Below are 27,643 nucleotides of genomic sequence, written 5' to 3'. Positions count from 1 at the left end.
CATACAGTGAGAAGGATAGATAGACTTCAAGAGGATATAGATAGGCTGGTGAAATGGGCAGACATGTGGCAGATGAAATTTAAGGTAGAAAAATGTGAAGTTATACATTTCGTTAGGAAGAATGAGGAGAGGCAATATAAGCTAGAGGGCACAATTCTAAAAGGGGCAGAGGAACAGAGATCTGGGGGCCTATGTGCACAAATCGTTGAAGGTGGCAGGGCTGTTTGAGAAAGCAGTTAAAAAAGCATATGGGATCCTGGGCTTTATAAATAGAGGTATAGAGTACAAAAGTAAGGAAGTTATTATGAAACTTTATAAAACACTGGTTCGGCCACAGCTGGAATATTGTGTCCAGTTCCGGACACCACACTTCAGGAAAGATGTGAAGGCCTCAGAGAGGGTGCAGAAAACATTTACTAGAATAATTCCAGGGATGAGGGACTTTAGTTACATGGCTAGACTGGAGAAGCTGGAGTTGTTCTCCTTGGAACAGAGAAGATTGAGAAGAGATTTGATAGAGGTATTTAAAATCATGAAGGGACTGGACAGAATAGATAGAGAGAAACTGTTCCCATTGGGCCGAAGGGTTAAGAACCAGAGGACATAGATTTATGGTGATTGGCAAAATAAGCAGAGGTGACATGAGGAAAAACTTTTTTACGCAATGAGTGGTTAGAATCTGGAATGCACTGCTGTGGGGGGTGCAGGCAGGTGGTGGAGGAGCCAGATTCAATCGTGGCTTTCAAAAGGGAACTGGATAAGTAGTTGAAAGGAAAAAATTTGCAGGGCTACGGGGATAGGGCGGGGGAGTGGGACTAGCCGCATTGCTCTTGCATAGATTCGATGGGCCGAATGGCCTCCTTCCATGCTGTACCCTATGATTCTATATTTTTAAAATCGTCGAGTTGGTAATGCTGTCACTCTCCCATACATTGAAAACAATGGGTAACGGCAATGCCTGCTGTTACTTCCTCCAAAGACAATACTTCACACTTAAAAAAAACTACAATAATGACCATTGCTCTAGAGATGATTCTCTTATCTCTTTCAGCCTGGTACAGTGAACACAGCTAAAAGACATACATTTTCCTCTGACTAATTGTTAACAACACTGCGGTAGATCTAATATATTTATCAGTAAATGTGTCATGTGCTCCATTCTAAAGAGGTAAATTTGCTATGTTAAAATGTCAACATTTGGCCATCACCATTCTCTGTCAGGCCACCAGGTGTCTCTCAATAGGATTTCCCATTGTGAAGTGAGCAGCTATAAGCTGTCATACATCCAATTATGCCAGCAACTCAGCCAGCATTTATACAGCTTATAAGCCTTCCAAGTCTCAAGAAGCAGCCTGCACAGATAAAGGTAGTTTGAATGTCTTTTATGCTCAATCTTTATTTCTATATTATAATTGATTTTTATCTTCATTTTTAAAAATATGAATTTTGCCAGGTCAGATCTATCACCACTGTATCCCTAACTCAATTCCCATCTCCCACTGATCCGAGTTCCACGCCATTTGCGCTAACCCCCACCCTGCTCCATTCTGACAGCATTTTGGACACATTTTTGAACGCTTACATTTTCTTTTAAAATAAAATATAAATCCTCAATTTTTTGCTTTATTTTTAAATACTTCTCATTAAATTTTGCCAGTTCAGGCTTCCAGGCTCCTCACTACTTCCCGCCAGCTCCTCTCCAGTGTTTTAAAATCTTTATATTCCAGTTTTCCTTTAAATCTTACTAACTTTGTCACTAACAGGTTTTTATTTAAATAGCTCTTTGTGCACCCCTCCTATCCCTGCTCTACCTTCCACCTTTAGCGTTACAGCCCTCCCTCAACTCATCTAATAAACCCCGGTGCCATCTAACCCCACTGCACTCGAGGACTGTACTTGATCTTGATTCCCCATGCGCAATGCTATAGGAGAGCAATTAATTAATTTATACGAGAACATTAACTCTCTCATTGACCCCAGTCCCTCTATCTCAACTTAATACATGTTCTAGTTTATAGGACACAAAATAAAAGCTAAAGCAAGTGTGTAATCAGAATCAGATACACACACATATACAGTTTTTAAAACAATCAATATAAATTTTACCTCAATAAAACTTCTTAAATTGGCTCTCATTTTTCAAAATTTGAACAAAAGATACTGAGCATAAAGTGCTAGAAGCTAAATGAATACATTCCATCAATACAGCTGACCAAACAGTACTAATGCATACTGAAAAATTAGGTATACCATACATGCTCAGACTGTACAATACATAGTAGATTCATGACTATGGTTAGAGAGTGGAGTCAGGGAACAAATAGCAGAATGGATAGCAAGCTGGCTACAAGAGAGTGGGGGTTAAGATAGTTACTCAAACTGGCGGAAGGTGGGGAGAGGCGTTCCACAGGGATCAGTGCTGGGACCACTGCTGTTCTTCATTTACATTAACAATTTGGTCTCGGGAATCGGAAGTACAAAGTTTGCAGATGACACCAAATTTGGGGGGGGGGGGGGGGCGGGGGTAGTTAATACTGAGGAAGACTAACAAAATACAAGATGATGTTAACAAACTTGCAGAATGGGCATGTAAATGGCAAATTAATTTCAATATAGGTAAGTGTGAGGTGATGCATTTTGATAGGAAGAATAAGGAAGCCACATACTCCTTGGAAAAGAGGAGTCTAAATGGGATAAAGGAGCAAGGGGATCTGGGGGTACAGATCCACAAATCATTAAAAGTAGCAAGGCAGGTTAACAAGGCCATAAAAAATGCAAACAAAGTTCTGGGGTTCATTTCTAGAGGAATTGAATTGAAAATCAGAGAAGTTATGTTAAGCTTATACAGAACCTTGGTTAGACCACACTTGGAGTATTGTGCAGATTTCTGGTCTCCATATTACAAGAATAATAGAGGCACTGGAGAAGATGCAAGAAAAATTTACATGGATGATACCAGAACTGAGAGATTATAACTATCAGGAAAGACTGAGCGGGCCGGGGATCTTTTCTCTAGAAAAAAAGGCTAAGGGGTGGCCTAATAGACATCATTAAAATTATGAAAGGGTTTGATAGGGTACACGTAGAGAAGATGTTTCCACTTGTGGGGGGAGTTCAAAACTAGGGGTCATAAATATAAGACAGTCACTAATAAATCAAATAAAGAATTCAGGAGAAACTTCTTTACCCAGAGAGTGACTAGAATGTGGACCTTAGAATCATAGAATCATAGAAATTTACAACATGGAAACAGGCCCTTCGGCCCAACATGTCCATGTCGCCCAGTTTATACCACTAAGCTAGTCCCAAATTTCCTGCACTTGGCCCATATCCCTCTATACCCATCTTACCCATGTAACTGTCCAAATGCTTTTTAAAAGACTAAATTGTACCCGCTTCTACTACTGCCTCTGGCAGCTCGTTCCAGACATTCACCACCCTTTGAATGAAAAAATTGCCCCTCTGGACCCTTTTGTATCTCTCCCCTCTCACCTTAAATCTATGCCCCCTCGTTATAGGCTCCCCTACCTTTGGGAAAAGATTTTGACTATCTACCTTATCTGTGCCCCTCATTATTTTATAGACTTCTATAAGATCACCCCGAAACCTCCTACTCTCCAGGGAAAAAAGTCCCAGTCTATCCAACCTCTCCCTATAAGTCAAACCATCAAGTCCCGGTAGCATCCTAGTAAATCTTTTCTGCACTCTTTCTAGTTTAATAATATCCTTTCTATAATCGGGTGACCAGAACTGTACACAGTATTCCAAGTGTGGCCTTACTAATGTCTTGTACAACTTCAACATGGAGTGGTAGAGGCAAATAGCATAGACACATTTAAGGGGAAGCTAGATAAGTGCATGAGGGAGAAAGGAACAGAAGGATACGCTGATAGGGTTAGATGAAATAGATTGGGAGGAGGCTCATGTGGAGCATAAAGACCAGCAGAGATTAGTTGGGCCGAATGCCCTGTTTCTTTGCTGTAATTTCTATGTAATTCTGTGTGATACAAATTCAGCTCACAGCAACACTGCTCTGGGGAAAAAATATCAGGTCCAAGCCCTGGCTTTTGAGAGAAGCGGAGGCCTTCAAGTAAAACCTTTAATGAAAGAGTGAAGACTCAAAGAATTTCAATAGATAAATTTAATCATGCTATTGTGAAACATGTATATTTTTGATTTTCTTGAAACCCTTAATTTGGATACTAGAAATTTCAGTTATTTAGGAAAAAAATGGCAGATGAAAAATATTTCAGGAACCCGGTGGCCAGATTGCGCAAATCAGAATGACCGATTTACATAGGCAAAACTCATTATAAATGTGACCATAAAAAAATTCATAATGGAAAGTAGTTGACACAAGTAGTATGACAAAAACGTGACAACAGGAAGTCAAGTGTACAAGAAGTGCGCGCAGATGCAAGAATTTAAAATATATATATATATATATATATATATAGATCGCCCATAGCATTGCTCAAGGTATGTTAGATGATAGTGAAAACGGATACAGGGGCCACAACACTACCTAATGGTTGTAGCCTACAACTAGAGCGTCACTGGGACCTGTTTACATTGCAAATTCTTATTATAACTGATTACATAGGCATTTTCAATGCTAAATATTAACAAAAAGCATAACAAGAATGAAGTTTTTGGACAGGAAATGCATGCACACAAGATTTTTAATATTAAATTATATTCCTTCAAAGGACAGTGCTAAATAATCTTAATGTAAACGTATAGGCTTAGTGATTCAGTTACTTCCGTGAACAAGAAGTTCTATCACAATAGCAGAACTTCATGTCTGTACATTGAGAACGGCACCTATCAGTCCCCAAATAGAAATTTTGAGACATAAAACAAAATAATGAGGTAACTGAGAATCTACAATAATTCCGCGAGTTTTGTAGGATTTGGGGTTAATCGACAGATTAAAAGAATACACTTGCCCGTCAAAAACTGCATTTGACCAATGATTCCAAATTCTTGGCTACACCCTCAGTCCTATTGTCAAATTATATGCTTTTAAGAGATACCCCCAACCAAACCAAAAGCACCTAACGCTTTGACTGTATCCACCAACAAATTAATTTAAATAAGAATCATGTGAGGTGAGGGTGTGTACCTCAACCAGAGAACCCCCAATACTAGTCTCTCTCTTTCCCCACCACCACCCCCCCACACTTGTTTTAAGCTTCAGCAACTTAATTTCCCTCTGACAACAAAGACATGACACAGGTGCAGCTGGCTGTCAAATTGACCCGTTAAGTCCAAGCCAAGCAATTCATCATGTGTCCCCTCTCGAGTGCTGGGTCACTGAGGCCAGGTGCAACACTGTAACCCTGGGTGACATCAGCTAACTAAACATAGACCAAAAATGGTCTGGTTAGCTCAATTTCATACCAACTTTTACCAATTGGGCCGTAAGAGGCAGAGCCTTTTCTGTAAATTAAATAAAAACAGAAAGCTGAAGAAAAAAAAAAATTACAAAATCTTTTAACCAATGGGTTAAAGATTTAAGCAGAAAAACGCCAGAGATTTTGATCAAAATTGTGAGAGAACCTTCACCACACGGACTGCACCGGTTCAAGAAGGCGGCTCACCATCACCTTCTCGAGAGCAATTAGGGATGGGCAATAAATGCTGGCCTTGCTAGCGATGCCCACATCCCATGAAAGAATTTTTAAAAACTTGGATATTTCCGACCCCAATAAAAATGACAAAAGTAGGCACTGACAAAATCCATTTTGTCAATCTTCCCGAAACTATTTATTAATAGAGAAACTTTTGAAAACCAAGCATTGCAAATCAAAAGCTCTCTCTTGATAATCCAAACTCATTGGGGTAGAAATGGCTCAGAGCAGCGAACCAACACTGCTCGTCGCTCCATAGATTTATACTAACCCTCTAACTTACCGCGGTCTTTTTGTTGGCTACTTCCTCTATTAGGAAGCGGAGAAGAGCCCAGCGTCAGTTCAGGCGAAGCAGGGACCCTGGGAGAAGCGAGAGGATCAAGCTCTGCCCTCAACCAATCAGATCACAGCATTTTTGACAGCTGTGTTCACGGTCTCTGCAGGCTTGGAACGTTAAACCAGGAAGTGAAAGATACAACATTTTAAATCAATGTTAAAAACAGTTATAGATAGTGAAAAAAGGTAAGAAATAAGAATTAAAAGAGACAGAAGGGAAAAGTCAAAAAAAAAATTTTTAATTACCAAAAACTATTAAAATGAGTAACTGAGACTCCACATTTTTAAAAGTTAATTTTTAGTGGTATGGCAGTCATCAAGACTTACTGCGCTGTTAAAACTTGGTTTGGACCTGTGTTTTTAAGCATACCTGTTTGGTGGCGCAATTAGTTACTTTCCAGTTGGGCAAATAAGCAAGTTTGCACTTTTTCAATGATATCTCTGATTGCAGTGTGTGATGTCCCTTTAATTCAAAGCGGTCATATAGTCGGTGAACCGCTAGGAGCGAGTTCCAGATTTCCGCATTTCACTGCACATGTGCGAACGCTGGAACTTGCTCCGCCATTTCGCCACGAACAACGGAGAGTGCTATTGAGCTCTCCATTATTTCGGGAGCGATTTCTGCCCCATTGATATCTCCCAAAAGGCTCCGATGACCGAAGTTCACTTTCTACAGATTTGAACATGATGTCTCCAGGACAACTCAGGTACGGCTTTTAGGTTTGCACTGTGAAGTTCCCATCCTGGACCACATTCTGCAAATTAATTACACCCAAGATGGAACTCAGGAGAGGCACTTTGCCCTGACTTTAGACAAAGAAGAGAATTCCGGTGAAGCAAACATCTTTCTGGTGAAAACAATTCACGGACATCAGAAGGCTATTTTTTTTTTTAAAACGGTGTTAACCTTTAGAGCAGACCAATCATGAACAGTGTTCAATAAATGAGTTTGTAAAATGAATTAAAACTAACAAATAAGGATGAGTTGTACAAAATAAACTTTACTTTTTATATTTAAGACAAAACCTTTCAACTTTCAGAAAGAGGATTACATACCGCTGTTCTTGTCATCCCTCAGGCTGGATGGAGAATCCATATGGAGCAGTGCCTCGGCAGCCTCGATGGTCTTATCTGTGCAGTGGACATGACTGCTATGGACAGATGCTTCCACTGTGAGATTAGAGCAACACACTTTGTAAGCCAAAGTACCAATGGATGCATACGGTGCATTACTTGTATGCAATTTGAGATCATAAACCAACAGAATTCTAGTGACAGAAGTTGCAATGAAATTTCAATATTTTTTAAAGACTTGATTGAATACCATTGTTGTTGTCGAATTGTGAACACTACAATCCTCCAAGACTCCCTTCCCTCACCTTCAAGATGGTTTAACTCCAGCTGCAAATTCCTGCCTACTTGCAGTTGGGCAATCTGCCTGTTGAACAGCAGACACAAGCACACTACTGTGTAACTCCAACTGATCTAGGAGGAGTACACTTCTCCAAGCTAGTCCTACTAGTTTAACAATTAAATCAAAATGATAGCTTTTGTTTTGAAATTTTCTTTGATTTGGTGAATTAGGTGGCACAGCCAGTCAATCATATAGTTCTTTCACTTCTGGGAACCAGGTTAGAATACAGTCTAGACTGATGTCTCCTTTCTTCAGTACCTGTGAGAGTATTATGAATTTAGACATTCTGAAGCCAGTTCCCAACAAGCATAATCCACAGAAAAAAAACTGCTTATGGTTCAGCATCAATTAGCACTCTCATTTAGAAAGAAGCTACAAGAATGGCGGATACAATATGGGAAATAGAAAGAAAAGGCATTCAGGCACGTTCTTGAGGGAGCTCTGCCAAATATGGACAGCTTCCTGCTAATACAGGATGGCCAAAGTAGAAAAATTATGAATTTTCAAGCACTGACATCCCTCACCTTGTTACATGCACCAAAAAAAATTCAAAAAGTAAAAGGACCGCCATAGAAATAAGCCATATTATTAGACAAGTTAAAATAAATACTAGCTCCTTTCAATAGAAGCAGTTGATCTTCAAATTTTGTGCAACTTCCCTGGTTGGAGAGATGCAATTATACATACACACAACTGTAAATCCTTGCGTAATGCTGCACCACAGATAAATGTACAAAAAAGTGATCTATATTATTTGCAAAGAAAAATCTCACTGAATTGTTACATATCACCATTTACACTCTGTCCCATACAATTAATTGGTCACTTTCCAGTGGTGACCACACCATTACACAGGAAACCACAATATTTAACACTTGGAACTCAAAACAGAAAATCACAGTACTGTACAGCACAAGAGTCATACTGCAAATGAAATAATTCAAAAACAGATTTAAACTACTCTGTGCCAGATGGTTGCAAAAAGAAAAAGTTTATTTGAAATGGTCATTTGATGCATGTTAAACCACCTCAATGACATCCATATACAGGACAGACCTTCCAGATCAGCTTATTTATAATTGAAAACACCTTAAATTCAAAAGAAAAAAATATTGTAGTTAAGTTAGTGGATTTGAACTTCTTAAAAGATGCATTTCATTCATGTGGTGTCACTGGTGGTGCAATTTCTACTATAATTCTACCAAAAATATGTAATTGAAAAAATATTTACTACAGATAGAGTAACATTTCCGCCAGCCTGCTATGACCATCAGTCTGAATGTGAGCGGACCAACCAGGCTGCAGCCGCATGTTCCTGCCCACCTGCAGCCGCATGTTCCTGCCCACCTGCAGCCGCATGTTCCTGCCCACCTGCAGCCGCATGTTCCTGCCCACCTGCAGCCTGACCTTTTTTTCCCAGATAGCAAAAAGTAGTGAAGAAACAAGTCTGAAGGAATGTAGTCCCTACCTAGATTTTTTAAGAACTACACACCGCAGATTTAGGTTTATAAAAGGACGATGGAGAAATTAAAGTTCACTAAAAAATAGGAATTTAATTGAAGAGCAACAGCTTCCTGAAAAAGCCAGTGGCAACTACAAACAGACTCAGACAGGTTATACTGTAACTGTAAAGATGCAGTGCCCAAAATCAGTTTTCACCTCCATTGCTGCTAGAAGCTGAAGAAGCCTGGCTGTAAAAAGCATTTTGTTCTCCATAACATCCATTTAAAAAATGTTACTCCTTAATGAAAAACATCAGCAGTATATAGTCACTTCCACTCTCTGACTTAATTCTAATCCAAAAGACAAACAAAAAAAAAGGTTCCCTCATCAACCTCTGCCACAAAAGGTGACTTTTTAATAAGAACTGGAAAATAGAGGCAAGGAAAACTTTATATACCCAGGCTTCTTTAGCATCTGACAAGAAATGGCATTTTTGGGGCGGGGGGGGGAGGAAAGAGGAATTATGAAGCACGATAGCTTGAAAATCAAACTGGGTATACACATCTTATTTACTAAATAAGCAAAAGAAAAATGGGATTATGTTTGCGTATGATCCAAAGCGCACAAGATGAAACTGTATTAAAAGTTACATTTCTTACAAGTCAACAAGGATGTGTTAAGGGAAGATCGTGGCTGACTAACTTAGTTGAATTTTTTGAGGAGGCAACAAGGAGGGTAGATGAGGGTAGCACGTTTGATGTAGTCTACGTGGATTTTAGCACGGTTTTTGACAAGGTCCCACACGGCTGGTCAAAGAAGTAAAAGCCCATGGGATCCAAGGGAAAGTGGCTAGTTGGATCCAAAATTGGCTCAATGGCAGGAAGCAAAGGGTAATGGTCGACAGGTGTTTTTGCGACTGGAAAGCTGTTTCCAGTGGGGTCCCGCAAGGCTTAGTACTAGGTCCCTTGCTTTTTGTGGTATATATTAATGATTTGGACTTGAATGTAGGGGGCTTGATCAAGAAGTTTGCAGATGATACAAAAATTGGCCGTGTGGTTGATAGTGAGGAGGAAAGCTGTAGACTGCAGGAAGACATCAATGGACTGGTCAGGTGGGCAGAAAAGTGGCAAATGGAATTCAATCCAAAGAAGTCTGAGGTAATGCATTTGAGGAGGGCAAACAAGGCAAGGGAGTACACAATAAATGGGAGGATACTGAGAGGTGTAGAGGAACAAAGAGACCTTGGAGTGCAGGTCCACAGATTCCTGAAGGTAGCAGGACAGGTAAATAAGGTAGTTGAAAAGGCATACCGGATACTTTCCTTTATTAGCTGAGGTATAGAATATAAGAGCAGGGAGGTTATGTTAGAACTGTATAAAACATTGGTTAGGCCACAGCTTGAGTGCTGCATACAGTTCTGGTCACCATATTACAGGAAAAGATGTGATTGCACTAGAGGGTACAGAGGAGATTTACAAGGATGTTACCAGGACTGGAGAATATTAGTTATGAGAAAAGATTGGATAGGCTCTGGTTGTTTTCTTTGGAACAAAGAAAGCTGAGGGGAGATTTAATTAAGGTGTATAAAATTATGATGGGACTAGATAGAGTGGATAGGCAGGACTTATTTCCCTTAGAGGGATCAATGACCAAGGGGCTTAGATTTAAAGTATTTGGTAGAAGGATTAGAGGGGAGCGAAGGAGAATTTTTTTCACCCAGAGGGTGGTGAGGCTTTGGAACTCACTGCCTGAAAGGGTGGTAGAGGTAGAAACCCTCAACTCATTTAAAAAGTACTTGGGTGTGCATATGAACTGCCGTAACCTACAAGGCTACGGACCAAGTGCTGGAAAGTGGGATTAAACTGGATAGCTCTTTTTCGGCTGGCACGGACACGATAGGCCGAATGGCCTCCTTCTGTGCTGTAACTTTCTATGATTCTATGAAGTACTGTAAAATTAGAATTGCAGCATTTTACTCCCAAGCATATGCGTAACATAAGAGCAGCAAACCTATCAAAATTATTCCCAAGTGATACAAATGCAACTGTACATCCTATTTACATATTCTCTAGAAACTATAGCTCAAGACAAAACTATCTTGGTTGGTTAAGGGGGCAGAGGGAAAGACGATATTAGATAAATCAATTCCTCAAGGTGAAGGCATGGATGAGGGATGTAACCGTGCTGGAATTAAGATAGGCACGCAAGTAGGCTAAGTTCAAGAGGTGAAAGAAGACAGTCTCGGTGATGGACCTGGTGTGAGGTTGAAAGCTCAGTTCAGGATCAAAAGGAATGCTAAGGATGCACACCACTGAGTTCAGGAGGTTGATGGGGTCCCCTCACCTTTTGCACCAGCTGCAGTACACCAGTGTTACCTTCCTGAAACAAACATTTCAAAATTTAAAACTGACACTTTCAAGAGCCCACTCGTGTCATTGCAGAACATTTAAGATTCGATCCAGCTGGTTCTTTTGTAACATTAGAAATTTCACCAACAGTTGGAAGCTAGTGTGTTGAGGTCAGACGTGCACTTAAGTACATGTGCACAGAGCACTGCTTTCCCCAGCGCGTTAGGTAAGCACTGTCCTAAAGATGATAGCAGCAGTGCAAAACCAGCAGACTAAAGCATTAATGCACCATAAGTCACCACTAATGCAGTTCTGCCCCATGTAGTAGGATCAGAGTTGAAATGCTATTCTGCGTATATTGCTCCTGAATGATGTGCATGCATGACTCATAGTGTTTATTAGGGGAACTGAACTACCAAAGTTGTAAACAAGTTACTATGCTCAAGACATACCTAGCATCAATGACATTATAATGATTTGCACACCCCTATTTATTTTCTCTCCACTTAAAAAAAATCAGCAACTCCCCCAATTGCTCTGTCAGTAAGACAACGTCTAACAGTCATATGGGTCAGAAATACCAGGGTCAATTTGCAGTCTGTACAAAGTTAGCTGATCTCAGCTAGGGTATTAAAACTGTCACCAGCGCTTAAGGGGGGGGGGGGCGGGTGGTGGTGTGGAAAGTCAGCCAGCTAAGCATTCAGTCACACTCCACCCCTCCAGTAAGTGCACATGCAGTCCTTGGTTGAAGACAGGTTCAGGCTCAATTGTAATGCCCCCTAGGATAGAATAATCTGGAGATACTCATTGTGTCGGCTTACACATTGAGAATGGCCACTTGAGCAAGGTAGTGGAGCAGAACCAGCACTGGTATCCCAGCAGTAGGCAAGAAAATTGGCAAGAATAATTCAAATACCTCCCAACATTTTATCAGGAACTCAGATTTGGCCAATGAATAATACTTAACGTTATAATCTAAGTAAAACATGTCAAACTATGGATCTAATACTCCAGGATTCTGGTCATCAAAAGCAGACGCCATTTTACAGAATGCATCCAATAAAACGCATTAAATGTTATTCAGAAAAAATGTAATGCTGATACTCTCAACTGACGATAGGAGGTCAAACTTTGCTTAAAGGGCAGCTATAAATACACAGCTGTGTAGTTTGATATAAATTTGGGCTCTAATGTGGAGCCTGCAGTTTTAGATTTCATACGGTAGTCTAACAACATTAGGTCAGAAGTAGTCTGTTGCTCTCGCTCGCTCTCTCACACACACACACACAAGCTCGTATAGCATTGCCACCTGTTACAGATCAACACAACTTTCACCAAGGTATCCCGCTTGCGGTTGTTTCCATTTATGGAAATGTATTGGAAGCCAGATCTTGGTACAGCCGTGCGAGCGAATATATGTGCAGTTTGTGCACAACCCGTCCAACTCCGTCTTTCCCAAAAGCTGAACAGCAGGCTCCAAGTAAACTTTTAATCTGGGAGGAAGGAGGCTGGCGCAGAGGACATGTTCCACAGCACGTTTCCATTTGCAAACTTAAATTCAAACCGCAGCTAGCATGAACTAGACTTACCATTTCACTAACTTTTTTTTTAAAAAAGCATCACAATTACTTGATGCACATTAAGCCGCATTAAAAACCTCATCAAATTTTAATCGTAAGCGTTGTAGTTGTAGCTGCGTCAACGCGCAGACCGATTTGAATTTTAAATCCCCTCCCGAGGAAGACTGTACAGTAAAGTTAAATGCACATAAATCTACTGAAGTGTGGCGGTCAGGTTGATGCAGCATTTACAACTTCCAAATTTAAGCACGCCACAAATCTCCTAGCCCTAACCAGCAGCCGAATTATACGTGCAGTTGCCTCAAAATAAGGCAATATGGCAAGCGTCCAAAGCTTTCAGTCAGAAGACACAATACAAGCCTTAAGTGCGGAAGTATTACCTGCCGCGCAACATCACGTTTCATTAATAAAAATAAAGTATCGTTTTCCTTATAGATCGAACTGTCGCATTTCACACTTGTTGTAAGATCGTTCCCCTTTTCACAAACAGAAAAATGTTGGAATTTGTTACTTGAGTGAACAACCGATTTTTCAAAAAATGAAGTTTAACAATTCAAGTTTGCGACTAAGTCGGTAAGACAATCTGCCTAAGATTTTTTTTGTAAAAATGCTCAAAGTTTACAATACGGTTATTGGTGTTCATTTCTGATTTATAGTTACGAGGAAGGTGATTTTCGTCATCACCTACCCTCAAAAAATAAACCGGTTGTTCAGTGAGAGCCTCGGCCACTTTACTACGCGTGAATAGCATTCAAAAGTTGAAGTTTCTCGTTAGATTAATTTGTTTTCCCAAAGTTTTCAGAAGTATGGGGAGGGGCGTGGAGCGTTAACGATTTTTAAAACCACACATTGCACTCACGAAACTGCCCTTACTCCGTGCAAAATATTTTCACAATATTCTTTTCAAAACTGTCCACATGGACATGTACAATTATGTGTCTTGGCATTAACTACTTACTCTTCTGGTACTTTTCAGTATTCAAAATTGTTGTAATTGCATTTTAAAAGTGGCATTCGCAATGATTGTTTCACAACTGGGCCAACCAAGTACCTACATAAATGTACATGGAACATAAAACCTCTCACCAAATTACTGTAATGTCTGTTCATTAACCACCCCCTTCAAGTTTATAACACTTCTGGAAGAAGGTAAATGATGATCTCGTTAAGTGTGTATGGTCTTAGGTCAACAGAACGACGATGAATCTTGCAGAAACTTCACTTTATTATTCATTACAGCAACTGCATCTCTGGGGCTTTCGTGCAATTTACGAAAAGATCCCAATCGTTAACGGGAGGTTTCTTTTTTTTTTAAAAAAAAGAATTTTTTTTAAAAAGAGAAAAAAAAATTGCTGTTGCCTCCTCTCCTTGCAGAATTCCGTTATTAAATCGCGCGCTTCCTCGGTGAGTGAGTGAAGCGGACTGAGTGCAGCAGCAGCAGCAACAGCCGCTCACTTCCGTGTTTACAGACCCTCCCCTCCCCTCCCGCTCCGCGCTCCTTGTCCGCGGGGCGCAACCTAACCTGATCGCGGAGTCAGGTTCCATTCGAACCCGCCAGCGTTCGCATTCTAATTTCCGAACGTCTCTTCCTCACCTTCTCTTGTCTTCCCCCCCCCCGGGGCACGTTCCAAATAGGCGCGCGACCCGAACCAAACGTTACATTTTCCAATCCCACCCTCACCACCGCTCCCCCCCCCCCCCCGCTATAAAAGCAGCACCGCACGTCAATCACCCGAAACCGTTCGGTGGCGCTTCCGCCATCAAGATTGGTTGTAGCCGCGCAGTTATAAAATGAATGATTTAACAGAAGATATATTAAGCCGCCAAAAATATACAACGCCCCTTATATTATAAAAAAAAACACCCCCTTATTTATTAACTGAGTTACATACATACATTACTCAAAAGCATCAACTATTGATTTAAAGCCTCAAGTAGTCGCAGAGCAAGACAGCGTGGCAAGACGTAGGAAAGACAACAATCCACCACACTTCCTGGTTCAGTAAGCTATTAATATAAACTAACGGCAAACGCGCACACAAACAAACAGCACTCTGGAAATAAATGCATTCCTGTAAATAAAATCGCATTGGACCGCTAAGCTCTGCAAATTCTGTTTTGCATTGACGCAATTTGTAAGAAAAAAATCATTTAAGTTTTTATTCCCCTCTTAAAAAAATCATCAGGAAGAGCCCATCTCGCCATGCAGGCTGCTAACAAGGTGATCACTTCCTGATCTCCCCCCCCCCCCCTCCTCCTCCCCTCCTCCTTACAGTAACGGGACTTAAGCAGAGTGCAGTCAGATGCCCCCGACATTCGCCGCGCGGCTCCCGCCAGCGTGCACGGGCTGCAAAGTTCTTACTGATGAGTTTTACCGGCTTGGATGAGTAAATCCAGCTGATTTTTCCGACCCTCGTGAAGTGAAGTCGCCATCTTCTCTGCAAACAGCAGCAGCTTCCCAGAGAGAGAGTCAGAGAGTGCTGATCGTATCACTGCGCAGCGACAGGAAATCTTTACACACACACAGCCGTATCCGTCCGCAGAGCCACAGAGCAACCGCAACTTAAAACAAATCTGAGCACAGACCAGAGCCAGCAGGATGAAGCAAAACAAAAAGAAAACACCGCACGAAAATAAAACTCACTGCAAATTGTCCTCTTTTTAAAAAGAAAATTATTTTAAAAAACTTCTACATCCAATATGATTGAGCATTTTCTTTTCGTTCTCACCTAAGTACGCTTACTGTACAAATCCCGAAGAAAAGAGGGATAGTTTCTCCCCACATTCAAGGGTGAGAAAGAGATCCAGATCAAGAGCCATAGACACGGTCCCGCTATTGTTTCAATTGGAGCCCGCGTTTTAGAATTTATTGTCACTATCCAGTCTGAGAACAGGTCCACAGACATGCAATATCATCACATTTCCTAAAGTGAATCAGGTTCCACGATTTTATAACTTATTCAGGGTTTTTCCCGCCAAACTCAAAACTACTGTAATGACACGTACATTTTTGTAGTACAACCAATTTTAAATATTCTTCAAATTCAGCGAGTGTGCAGAACTGGATAGACATGGAATCAGTTCCTGTTTTATTTAAGACAGGAACCTCGAGCGCTACGGACCTCCCAACATAGTACCATATAGTTACACTGTATATATAGTGTAGTGATCCATAAGTCTAGTTCGGGTCATTTAAATGACTGAGAGGCTTCAAGTTATTCGAAAGTAGGATTTCCATACTTCAAGCAACAAACCGTAAACAACAAGTAATTTTTTTAAAAAATCTTTTGCAAAACTTTTGTTCTCTATCAAGAAATTTATATAAAACAGACTAAGATACCAGTTACAGTGGATTGTTGTTTATTTGCACAAAAACAGGTGGGTTTATGCTCTAACTCTAAATTCGCAGCGTAACACCCACTTCCCAACACAAACATTTCAATCATATCTTCACAAGCCAGGCATCTTTGTGAAAATATTGAAAACTAGTGGATCTCCTATAGCACAGGAAGGTGAAGGATACGTGGTTAAACCCGCGTTACCCTGTAACGCACGATGTGCTATTCTGCAAAGTGCAGCTGCGTTTAAACTAGCGTGCCCCTTTAAGCCCACAAAGTCCACTATCTGTAAATCCCGAGGTCACTAAAAAAGGTTAAATGCTGTTAAGTGAGGGGTGTTTGCAGAATGACAGGTGCGGTGCTTGTAAATTTCCAGTTCCAGGACAATCTGCACACTTCCCTCTCCAATAACAATTATCCCACTTGACCTCAGCACGCAATGACTGCCTTTCTTTTTGACAATTTGAAGTGTGACGTCTTAAGTGTTAACACTTTATACAGTTTCATGCGAAAGAAGTTTTAAAATGGTTTTTAATGTCACAAAGGAAACATAACATGCAGACTATCTGAAGTGTGAAGGACACTCAACATTTATATAGATATATATTTTACTGAAAAAATAACTACTACGTGATCCAAATACTTTTGATGGATTTTTAACAAAGATTGTTGGTATCGCCCACTAAGACGAACAAAAACATTTCCTTATTAATTTGAAAATTCTTTTGCTTCTACTGGCATTTAAAATCTAAAATGTTAAAAATCATAGCAAAACTTTCAGGAAAATCCTCATTTCTTTGTCACAGGATATTAACAGGAATAGTTTTATCGTAACTACTATCTAAAACAAAACCAGTCACAGATGGCAACAGACTGCACACTGAAAATAAAAGTGCAAGATCATGCTGATTTTTGCCATATAATTGTGTGATAAAGATAATCAGTCACTGGGTGCCTGAAGATTAACATTCTGCTTATTGCTATAAATGATTGCTACATATATTGTGTATAACATAATTTATCAGTATTTGCTATGGCTCAGTTGGTAACACTCTCGCCTCAGAGTCAGAAGGTTTGGGTTCAAGCCCTACTCCAGAGACTTGGGCACAGAATCTAGGCCAACACTCCAGTGCAGTACTGAGGGAGTGCTGCACTGTCACAGGTGATGTCAAACCAAGGCCACGTCTGCCCTCTCAGGTGGGCGTAAAAGATCCCATGGCACTATTTCAAAGAAGAGCAGGGTAGTTCTCCCTGGTGCCCTGGCCAACATTTATCCCTGAACCAACATCAAAAACAGATTTTCTGGTCATTATCTCAATGCAGTTTGCAGGACCTTGCTGTGGGCAAATTGGCTGCCACATTTCCTACATTATGATAGTGACTACACTTCAGAAGTACTTCATTGGCTGTAAAGTGCTTTGGGATGTCCTGACGTCATGAAAGGCACTATATAATTGAAAGACTTTTTTTAAATTAAATGTCTTGCATATAGCACATGCCATTGGACTTCCTGTAATGTTTCTTAGTCATAATCAAATTTATTTTGCCACACCTGTTTGACTCCCAGTCCCGACTTCCCAACAGCTACCGCAGACCATAGAGAAATAAGCAAATGTTCCAAGCTAGGTGTAGATGCAAGAACACTGAAGTTTTAAAAACAATGATTCTTACAATTTAGATAATTATACCCTTTCTATCTCTCCTGCACTCAGCTCTATAAATTACTTTTAAAATGGTGTGTTCTAGCTATCTATCTCTCCAAGAATGTACCAATTCGCAATGGCCCCCAATTATTTTTTATTGACTTGAACAAGGTCAGGGTTCTGAACTGCAGCCTGACCTATAACTGAACCCATCATTTATTTCAAGAATCCATAACAATGACACCTTCGAGAGACACACACCCATTTTGCACTAACACCTCTATTATTAGTAATATATTAAAAGTCTTGACCTGCATGCATTTCTTGTAAGTGTAACTTTGTAATTTGTCAAATTTATAATTATTCCCAAACTTATTCTAATCCTCCCATTATTTTTTTTAAACTTACCTCTGGCTGATTCTAATAAGTGATTGTCCCCTGACTTCCATTTTCTCAAGAGCTGCAGTAGACCAAGTAGGTTAAAATATGCTTAAAAGCAAATAAATAGCTCCAAGTCAAATGTATAAAGTTTAAACTTGTTAAACAATGATTCTTACAATTAAGGTAGTCACTTTTCAGCTCTCGCAGTAAAGCAATATTAAAATGTTTTTGTTTCAGCTCGCGCCATCCCAAAAATTGAAATGTTACAAGCTTTACAACTTCTGACCAGTCAAACAAATCCAGAATTTTTGATCTGCAGCCTAACTTGTAACTGACCCTTCAGTGAGCAGAGCCCTAAAGTAACCCACACCTATATCCCATTTTACATGGTTTAATGTTCCTGTCCTTATAAAAACAGCTTGTACTCTTACCATGAGCAGCACCACAGGACATTCACTAATAATCTAGATATTGTTAAATTTAGTATGTCGTGATGCATTCCATTGAAAAGTCCTATGTTACCCTTTCACCTGTATGGCCTATAGGTAATGCATTCCTTATAGGATTTTTCAATGTCATGCGTCACTACTTATAAGTTTGGATGCTTTCAGTCTGAGTGCGTGTGTGGGCCCTGGCCACAAGATGGTGCTGCAGAGCAGTTTTTAAACTTTGTGAACTTTCAGCATGTGGCCCATGCCGATTCTCCCGCTGTGCGTTAAATAGCAAGGCAAGTATTTAATTTTTTAGGTATTTTCCTCCCCATTAAATTTTGCCCTTTTCCAAGTACAGGCCCCACCAATTACACAGTTCGTTTACGCATATCAAGGACAGTCGCCTATAATCGGGCAAATGGCACTAACCATGTCATTTCTATAGGTGTCAATTGCGAATGCGCCACTTAAAAACACTGGCTATTTTGTGCCATTTGGTACTTACCGTTTTAAAAGTTCCACTGATTTTAGGCAAAGTCAGGTCTCAAGGAGCTTCAATCAACTGTTAACAACTATGGAAGACAGTCAGAAAGAGGAGACTTCAGGCAGCTTCAATCAGCAAATGGAAAACAGGGTGCTATATATTTCATAAATCCCTGATTTGTATTTTAAATGGGCCTAACGCAGGCAGACGATCGAGCTGCCCTGCAGTAGGCAACCACAGCAACAACTGGAATGGGGTGGTAAATCATTCCCCACCATTTTCAGGGCACCAGTGCCCTGTTTTTGATGGGTTGGAGGCATCAAAATCTACCCTAACATATTGTACTTACTGTGAGCTATGCCACAGGAGATTCCCAAGTATATTAAATAAATTGCATACAATACGTTGTCACATAATTTCTGTATGGCTTGACGACAGAAGACAGAGGGTGGTTGTCGAGGGTTGTTTTTCAAACTGGATGCCTGTGTCCAGCGGTGTGCCTCAGGGATCGGTGCTGGGTCCGCTGTTATTTGTTATTTATATTAATGATTTGGATGAGAATTTAGGAGGCATGGTTAGTAAGTTTGCAGATGACACCAAGATTGGTGGCATTGTGGACAGTGAAGAAGGTTATCTAGGATTGCAACGGGATCTTGATAAATTGGGCCAGTGGGCCGATGAATGGCAGATGGAGTTTAATTTAGATAAATGTGAGGTGATGCATTTTGGTAGATCGAATCGGGCCAGGACCTACTCCGTTAATGGTAGGGCGTTGGGGAGAGTTATAGAACAAAGAGATCTAGGAGTACAGATTCATAGCTCCTTGAAAGTGGAGTCACAGGTGGATAGGGTGGTGAAGGAGGCATTCAGCATGCTTGGTTTCATTGGTCAGAACATTGAATGCAGGAGTTGGGATGTCTTGTTGAAGTTGTACAGGGCATTGGTGAGGCCACACTTGGAGTACTGTGTACAGTTCTGGTCACCCTATTATAGAAAGGATATTATTAAACTAGAAAGAGTGCAGAAAAGATTTACTAGGATGCTACCGGGACTTGATGGTTTGACTTACAGGGAGAGGTTAGACAGACTGGGACTTTATTCCCTGGAGAGTAGGAGGTTAAGGGGTGATCTTATAGAAGTCTATAAAATAATGAGGGGCATAGATAAGGTCGATAGTCAAAATCTTTTCCCAAAGGTAGGGGAGTCTATAACGAGGGGGCACAGATTTAAGGTGAGAGGGGAGAGATACAAAAGGATCCAGAGGGGCAATTTTTTCACTCAAAGGGTGGTGAGTGTCTGGAACGAGCTGCCAGAGGCAGTAGTAGAGGCGGGTACAATTTTGTCTTTTAAAAAGCATTTGGACAGTTACATGGGGAAGATGGGTATCGAGGGATATGGGCCAAGTGCAGGCAATTGGGACTAGCTTAGTGGTATAAACTGGGCGACATGGACATGTTGGGCCGAAGGGCCTGTTTCCATGTTGTAACTTCTATGATTCTATGATTCTATGTATCATGACAAGCAGTCAAATTTATGCTGCAGACTTTTTAAAGTTGATTGCTTGAGGTGGAATAAAGTTGTATCACACCCAAATTTCTTGCAGCTGTGTGACATGCAAACTTACTCATTTTCTTCCAAATGATTCCAAAACATACTTAAAAAACATGTTTTTCTCCCCTTCAGGTAAGGTTTACATTTTAATTAATATCTCAAGCTGAATTAAGTTTTACTTTGCAGAAAGCCACACAGCAACTTTGTTATTTATACTTGTAGCCTAAACAAAGAATTTATTTTTCTCAAGGCAAGTCCCTCAACTCTTGCTTCACTATACTCAAGAACCTTTCTCTTTTCAGTCGAACGGACACTGAAGTGATGAGGTGAAACCTAATTTCTCAAGTAAGCTTTAGAATTTTTCCAGAGACTGGTGCTGTACGTGCATTGAGAGGTAGAGTGCAAGACCGGGATGGGGCAAGTACAAGAATCAGAAAGACAGATAAATAGTGTGTTAGAGAGCGAGGCAAAGAACATGTGTATTGTGGCTCCCAGATACCAGCCTCCCCCTCCCGATTCCAAACCCTAACCCTGCTTTGCCACCTAACCCATTCACAGCATTAAGCTCCACTTCGACCAGTCCATGGTTTGTTCTCACCAGTAGGCACCCCTTCCTTACAAGTTCCCATCCGACCAGCCTGGGTCCTAAACTGAAGGCAGTTTTAAGCACGAAATGCATTTTAATTATATTTGCTGATTGTATGCTGCCAGTACAGTAGTTCACTGAAATATTAGCAGCCTAGATTATGTGCTTTAGTCCAGGAGTGGGGCTTCTATCCCTTCAGATATTATTTAGGCCACCTGCATATCAGTGCCAGCCCTCCTGTTAGTTATTCCAGCTCCTTCACAATTCTTTTTTCCTAAGAACATAGCTGCTTCCTGACCCAGGCCACCTCTCGGTCTGCTCTTGGCCTTGCCATCAGGTGTGACATGCTGATCTTTTTGACCACCTGCTCTAAGCCTTCCCTGCCACCAACTATCCCACTCTCATGTATTCAGATTTGCCTCCAGTACCCTAACTAAGCTACTGGGCATGGCAACACCACAGTAGACCCCCACCTAGTAATTTCTTTTAAAATAGTGTGTGTGTTGGGGGTGGGAAAACGAGGGAACAGAGTTGTGGATAATGTTATACACTGCTCAATCATTGCTTGTTTGCTTTATGAAGTCACCGGAACCCTCCTGTTGCAGATTTGTTACTCAAAAGAGAGAAAATAAAAGCACATGCATATACACCACTCATAAATGGATGACTGTACAAGTTATGGAGGTCCATCACAGTGCTATGATCTGGAAATTTCCAAACCAGGTCAAAAGCTGAACTGATTAAACTACATTATTTACACATTTAGTCTTCAGTGTAATTATATAAAGGGCAAATGCAAAACAAGATCACCCAACAATTTAGCCAATGCACTTCATCTGAAAAGTAAAAGCATATATTTTACAAAACTATAATTTAACGAGCACAATAGGATCATTTTACTGCACAAACTAGGAATTCAAAAAGGAAAAATATTGATAAAATAAGATACAAGATCTTACTCAATATGAACAGTTGATATATATGCAAGTTCTGGAGAAGCTCAGATGGTCAGTTGTTTTTGTTAACATAAAACACATGAAAATGCACACAGTCCTCTTGTGCATACTGTACATCAAAACACAGTATGTCAGTTTTCATGACTTTGCCTTCAAATTCAAATTAAAACTGGAGCAATCTATCTTCAAAGCCAGCTACTGATGCCAGCATCGAGTACACCAACTGCTCAACTAGTAAGATATAACTCTCAGATGTATCAGCAAGAGCCATCCAATCCATCTGTACATTTAATTAGCACTGTTCTGTGGTGGCATTCTTCATGAGCAAGTGGAAAATGATTTTCAGATATTTACTATTGTTGTAAATTAATTACAAATTGGTGTATGTAAAATAATACAGTAATAACACCTCAATTCGCCAAGTTGATTCTGTACAGCAAACAAATTCACCATGGTTTTCTTAAAATTACCACCAAATTACTTGGTTGTCTTTGGTAGGTTTGTGGTCCAATCACATCTGAAAACACTTCAGTGTCCAAAAAAAAACTAGCATGCAAACCACTTGTAGGTTTAGAGTCAGTGACATATTGCGCACAAGATTAACAAAGACTTCCTTTGTCATCAATTAAGGAAACTGGTTTTCCGCTGTGGTATTATGACATTACACTAGATACCCTACTATCCAGTCTTTTTGTAATTTAATTGATTACAACACCCTGCCTCTTTTAATATTCACTACCATATTATGGTCACAACATTCTCAGCCTCTCTCTTGCTTTGAATGCCAATGGTGCTTGCTCACTGGGTCAAAAAGTAGCGTACTGCCAGCGGAAATCGCATCTACAGGATCAGGCTACCATAGAATGATATCCTGGGGCGTAAATCAAACGTAGGTTATAATCAGCTAAGGGATAGAGAATACCATTAATATAGTAAAACTAAGGGCGTTATGAGCGAGTAAAAAGCAGCACTGATCATCAACCAGAACAGATTTAACACCCTAGGAAAAAATCAAATTGTTATTTGACAGTGTTCACATTGCACCTCTTCAAGGGAGGTTATCAACTTCAGAATGAGGCATACCCTGCAGTACATGGCTAGATAAATCAGATGTGACAGCCATTGATAGCAAGTTTTAAACCTGTTAAACCAATTAATGATGTTACGTTTGACTGAAGCAAAGTGAAAACAGAGTCACATTTACAGCTGGGGGGGGGGCGGGTAAACACAGGAGCAATTCTGTCTTATGGTAAAGGGGGATTAACTGGCAAAATTAAGGTGACATCTGGATCTTAAACCCATGACCACTGCTGTGGAAGTAATTGCCATACCTGTGTTTCCAAGCAAAGCCAAAGTTTTCTTGTTCCTACAGATTTTTTTTAAGAACGTATACAACGTGGATTTCAGATTCTCTATTAGTTCACAAGGTCACAAAATAATTATGGAAGAAAGCCATTTGATCCATATTAGTCCTTCCATTCAGAAATACCCAAAAGGTCCCACTGTACCATCTAATTAGTTGTTAAATGATTTCAGGCTTTCACAATTCTACCTGGGAGTCCATTCCATTTATTCTTCACTGAAGAATTTGCTGACATCAGCCCCACTCGAGAGACTGAAGCACAACAACTAGGCCGACACTCCAGTGGAGTACTGAGGGAGTGCTGCACTGTCAAAGATGCTGTCTCTTGGATGAGATGTTAAACCTGGTCTGCCCTCTCAGGTGGACATAAAAGATCTTGTGGCACTATTTCGAAGAGGAGCTGGGGAAATTTCCCTGGTGTCCTGGCCAATATTTATCCCTCAACCAACATCACTAAAAACAGATTATCTGGTCATCACCACATTTCTGTTTGTGGAACATTGCTGTGCGCGAATTGGCTGCCACGTTTCCTACATTACAACAGTCACTACACTTCAAAAATACTTAATTGGCTGTAAAGTGCTTTGGGACATCCTGAGGTCATGAAAGGCACCATATAAATGGAAGTCTTTCTTTCTAAATTTGCTTTTTAATAATTTGAAGCGTTTCCTCTTGTCCTACTCTCAATTGAGTTTAAAGAAATTTTTGTCCAGATTTACCTTTTCCATACAGTTTACTATTTTGCTTACCTCTATAAAAAGTCACCTCTCGGACACTTTCAAGGCTGAAAAGACAAGTTTTTTTTCCAATTTTTTCCAATAACTCACATCTTTAACACTAGGGATCAGCCTCATGGCACTGCCTCCAGCACTTGAATGTCTCCCTTGTGTTTCGATGACCAGAACGAGACACAGCATTCTTGCTCTGTGGGTTTCAGAAATACACACACCTGCTTCTTTGTCTTTGGTATTTCTGAATCCGACATCATTGAACTTGATTATTCTGTGGTCACTGTCCCCCAAGGATGCCACAACTTCCATTTCTTGCATGTTATCTGGGTCATGTACAGATACAGAGTCGAAGTGAGCACTACCTCTTGCGGTCTTCCTGACAGATGGGGTCATGAAGCAATCATGCATTACATTTACCAAAACTGACTCGAAACCATTTGAGGTGTCCCCATTTATATTTGTTTGAAGTTATCCATTAAAATGACTCATGTTCTCACAAACCCTTCCTATCTCTTCATGGAGCAAAGTATGTTCTTTCTTTCACTGACCTTATCATCTGTGGCATACCCGTGTTAGCATTTTTTTTAAAAAACGCATTAGTGATGTCTAACCAGTGCAGTTAATTATGTAGACTTCCAGCTCCCACAGCTTTATATAGGGCTACACTACCCCCTTTTCTATCCACTATCTTTACTGAGCGCTCTATAACCTTAATGTTATATTTGTTACCATTTTCTCAAGTCAGCCACATCGGATATTCCTACTACACTGTATAGTTCCCAACTGCCACAACAGCATCCAGTTTCGGCATTTTATTTTTAAGGTGACAAGTCCCAGCCAAAATGGAGATGATTGGGTAATTCCCCCGACAAACGCCTGAAGAGCGCACTGCTGGAAGTGACGGATTGATTTTACGCACATTATTTGTATCATATAACTATCCTCCATTCAGGTGAATTTTGCTGGAGAAAAAGTCCTGCTTTTATTGGGAGACTGCTCTAGTTTCGATCATGAATTCTGTTTGCTGAGTGAACAGACTCTGCTGTAAGTCCTGCTGTAAGTCCCATCCCGCCTCCAACTCATTGGCTGACACAGTTGTGTCAATACTCCATATTTCTAATGCTACTAGCATTCATATATTCATTGCAGATTTATCTTCTTTCTTGAACTCCAGTGTCTACTAGAGCTTCTACAAGTTTGTAAAAAGAAAAAAAGATTAGTGAAGACAAATGTAGGTCCCTCAGTCAGAAATGGGAGAATTTATAATGGGGAACAAGGAAATGGCAGAGCAATTAAACAAATACTTTGGTTCTGTCTTCACAGGACATAAATAACTTCCCAGAAATGCGAGGGAACCAAGAGACTAGTGAGAAGGAGGAATTAAAGGAAATTAGCATTCATAATTCGGTGTGCGGACAACACAGTGTGAACTGCTGAGAGTTTGGTACGCATGGGAGTTTAAGGGTTAATCTCTTTAAAATATAGTGCATATTGCTTTCAACTGTTTATGTTCAATTTTAAAGTTTAAATTTTTCAGTTTCTGTCAGGCTTCAGCAGAGAGAGCTGCTGTAGCAAGTTAATTGGTTAGCTAGATTAAACTGGTACCTGAAGGTGGGGCAGGCCTGACTCATCGGAGTCACAAACTGTAGAAATACAGAGGCCGGTCAGTGCGACAGCACGGTGTGCGGACAACACAGTGTGAACTGAGAGTTTGGTAAGTGTGGGAGTTGGGGGAAGGAGGTGCTGCTTTGCCTTGCTTTTCCTAACTTTTTCCCCAGAGCGGCAGTGGACCTGAGAGTAGAAGACTGAGATTGGGGAATAAAAGCAGCAGCAGACCTGCAACAAGAGACGACGACTGTGAGATGTCACAGGTGAGGCAGGAGAGTCCGAGAGGTGAGCAGAGTATAAAAGGAGACACCGAGAGCGGGAGGAGAGTCTGAGAGTCTAAGGCAAGTCATGGCAGCACAGCTCGCACCCGTGATATGCTCCTCCTGCACTATGTGGGAAGTCATGGACACTACCAGTGTCCCTGGCGACCATGTGTGCAGGAAGTGTGTCCAGCTGCAACTACTGGCTAACCGCATTTCGGAGCTGGAGCTGCGGGTAGATTCACTGTGATGCTGAGACTATCGTGGATAGCACGTTCAGTGAGGTGGTCACACCGCAGGTAAAGAATACGCAGGCAGAAAGGAAATGGGTGACCGCCAGGCAGAGTAAAAGGACTAGGCAGGTAGAGCAGGAGTCTCCTGGGGCCATCTCCCTCTCAAACAGATATTCTGCTTTAGATACTGTTGGGGGAGATGGCTTATCAGGGGAAAGCAGCAAGAGCCAGGTTCGGGGCACCACGGGTGGCTCTGCTGCACAGGAGGGGAGGAAGAAGAGTGGCAGGGCTATAGTGATAGGGGATTCAATTGTAAGGGGAACAGATAGGCATTTCTGCGGCCGCAAACGTGACTCCAGGATGGTATGTTGCCTCCCTGGTGCTAGGGTCAAGGATGTCACGGAGCGGCTGCAGGGCATTCTGGAGGGGGAGGGTGAACAGCCAGTAGTCGTGGTCCATATTGGTACCAACGACATAGGTAAAAAAAGGGATGAGGTCCTGCAAGGTGAATTTAAGGAGTTAGGAGATAAATTAAAAAGCAGGACTTCAAAGGTAGTGATCTCAGGATTACTACCGGTGCCACGTGCTAGTGAGTATAGGAACAGGAGAATAGACAGGATGAATGCGTGGCTGCAGGGATGGTGTAGGAGGGAGGGATTGAGATTCCTTGGACATTGGGACCGGTTCTGGGGAAGGTGGGACCTGTACAAGCGTGACGGGTTACACCCGAGCAGGACCGGAACCAATGTCTTCGCGGGGGTGTTTGCTAGTGCTGTTGGGGAAGGTTTAAACTAGAGTGGCAGGGGGATGGGAACCTGAGCGGGGAGTCAGAAGGGAATAAAGTTGAGAGCAGCAAGAGAGGGGAAGACCAAGGGGAAATCTACAATACAAATAGTACAAACAGTTGTTCAAGAACAAGTGAAAAGGAAAAGCGTAGAGCAGCGGAAAGAAAGTGTACTTTAGGCACGACAGATAAAATAAAAACTAGAAGGTGTAAGGCGATTAACCCAGCATCAAAGCTGTGGCAGGGGGTTGGGAACCCGAGCAGGGAGACAGAGGAAAGCGTGTCAGGAAGGGACAGAAGGTATGGAGTAAAAGGTAAAGTGTTAAAAAAGGAAAAAACAGGAACTAAGTGTCACAAAACATATTTGAAAGTTCTTTATCTGAATCGTAACAAAATGGACGAGTTAACGGCACAAATAACTACGTATGGGTATGATCTTGTGGCCATTACAGAAACATGGCTGCAGGGTGACAACGACTGGGAATTAAATATGCCAGGGTATTTAACAATCAGGAAGGACAGGCAGGAAGGAAGGGGAGG

General features: G+C 41.0%; 1 protein-coding gene across 7 annotated transcripts in view; it reads right to left on the bottom strand.

Annotated features, from left to right (window-relative positions):
* Positions 1-27,643, bottom strand: part of LOC137328028 (ETS-related transcription factor Elf-2-like) — a 139,580-nt gene that overhangs the window by 45,298 nt on the left and 66,639 nt on the right. For 4 of the 7 annotated variants that reach the window (XM_067994120.1, XM_067994110.1, XM_067994102.1 and 1 more), the window contains one exon: positions 7,026-7,139. In XM_067994120.1, coding sequence (XP_067850221.1) covers positions 7,026-7,139 — 114 coding nt within the window. Of the gene's footprint in view, positions 1-7,025; positions 7,140-15,129; positions 15,233-27,643 lie in introns of those variants that run through there. The other 3 variants (XM_067994137.1, XM_067994147.1, XM_067994157.1) reach the window with 1 other exon arrangement.

Source organism: Heptranchias perlo, chromosome 1 (assembly GCF_035084215.1).
Source record: "Heptranchias perlo isolate sHepPer1 chromosome 1, sHepPer1.hap1, whole genome shotgun sequence".
Classification (NCBI taxonomy): Eukaryota; Metazoa; Chordata; class Chondrichthyes; order Hexanchiformes; family Hexanchidae; genus Heptranchias; species Heptranchias perlo.
This window is presented reverse-complemented; position numbering and strand designations above follow the sequence as displayed.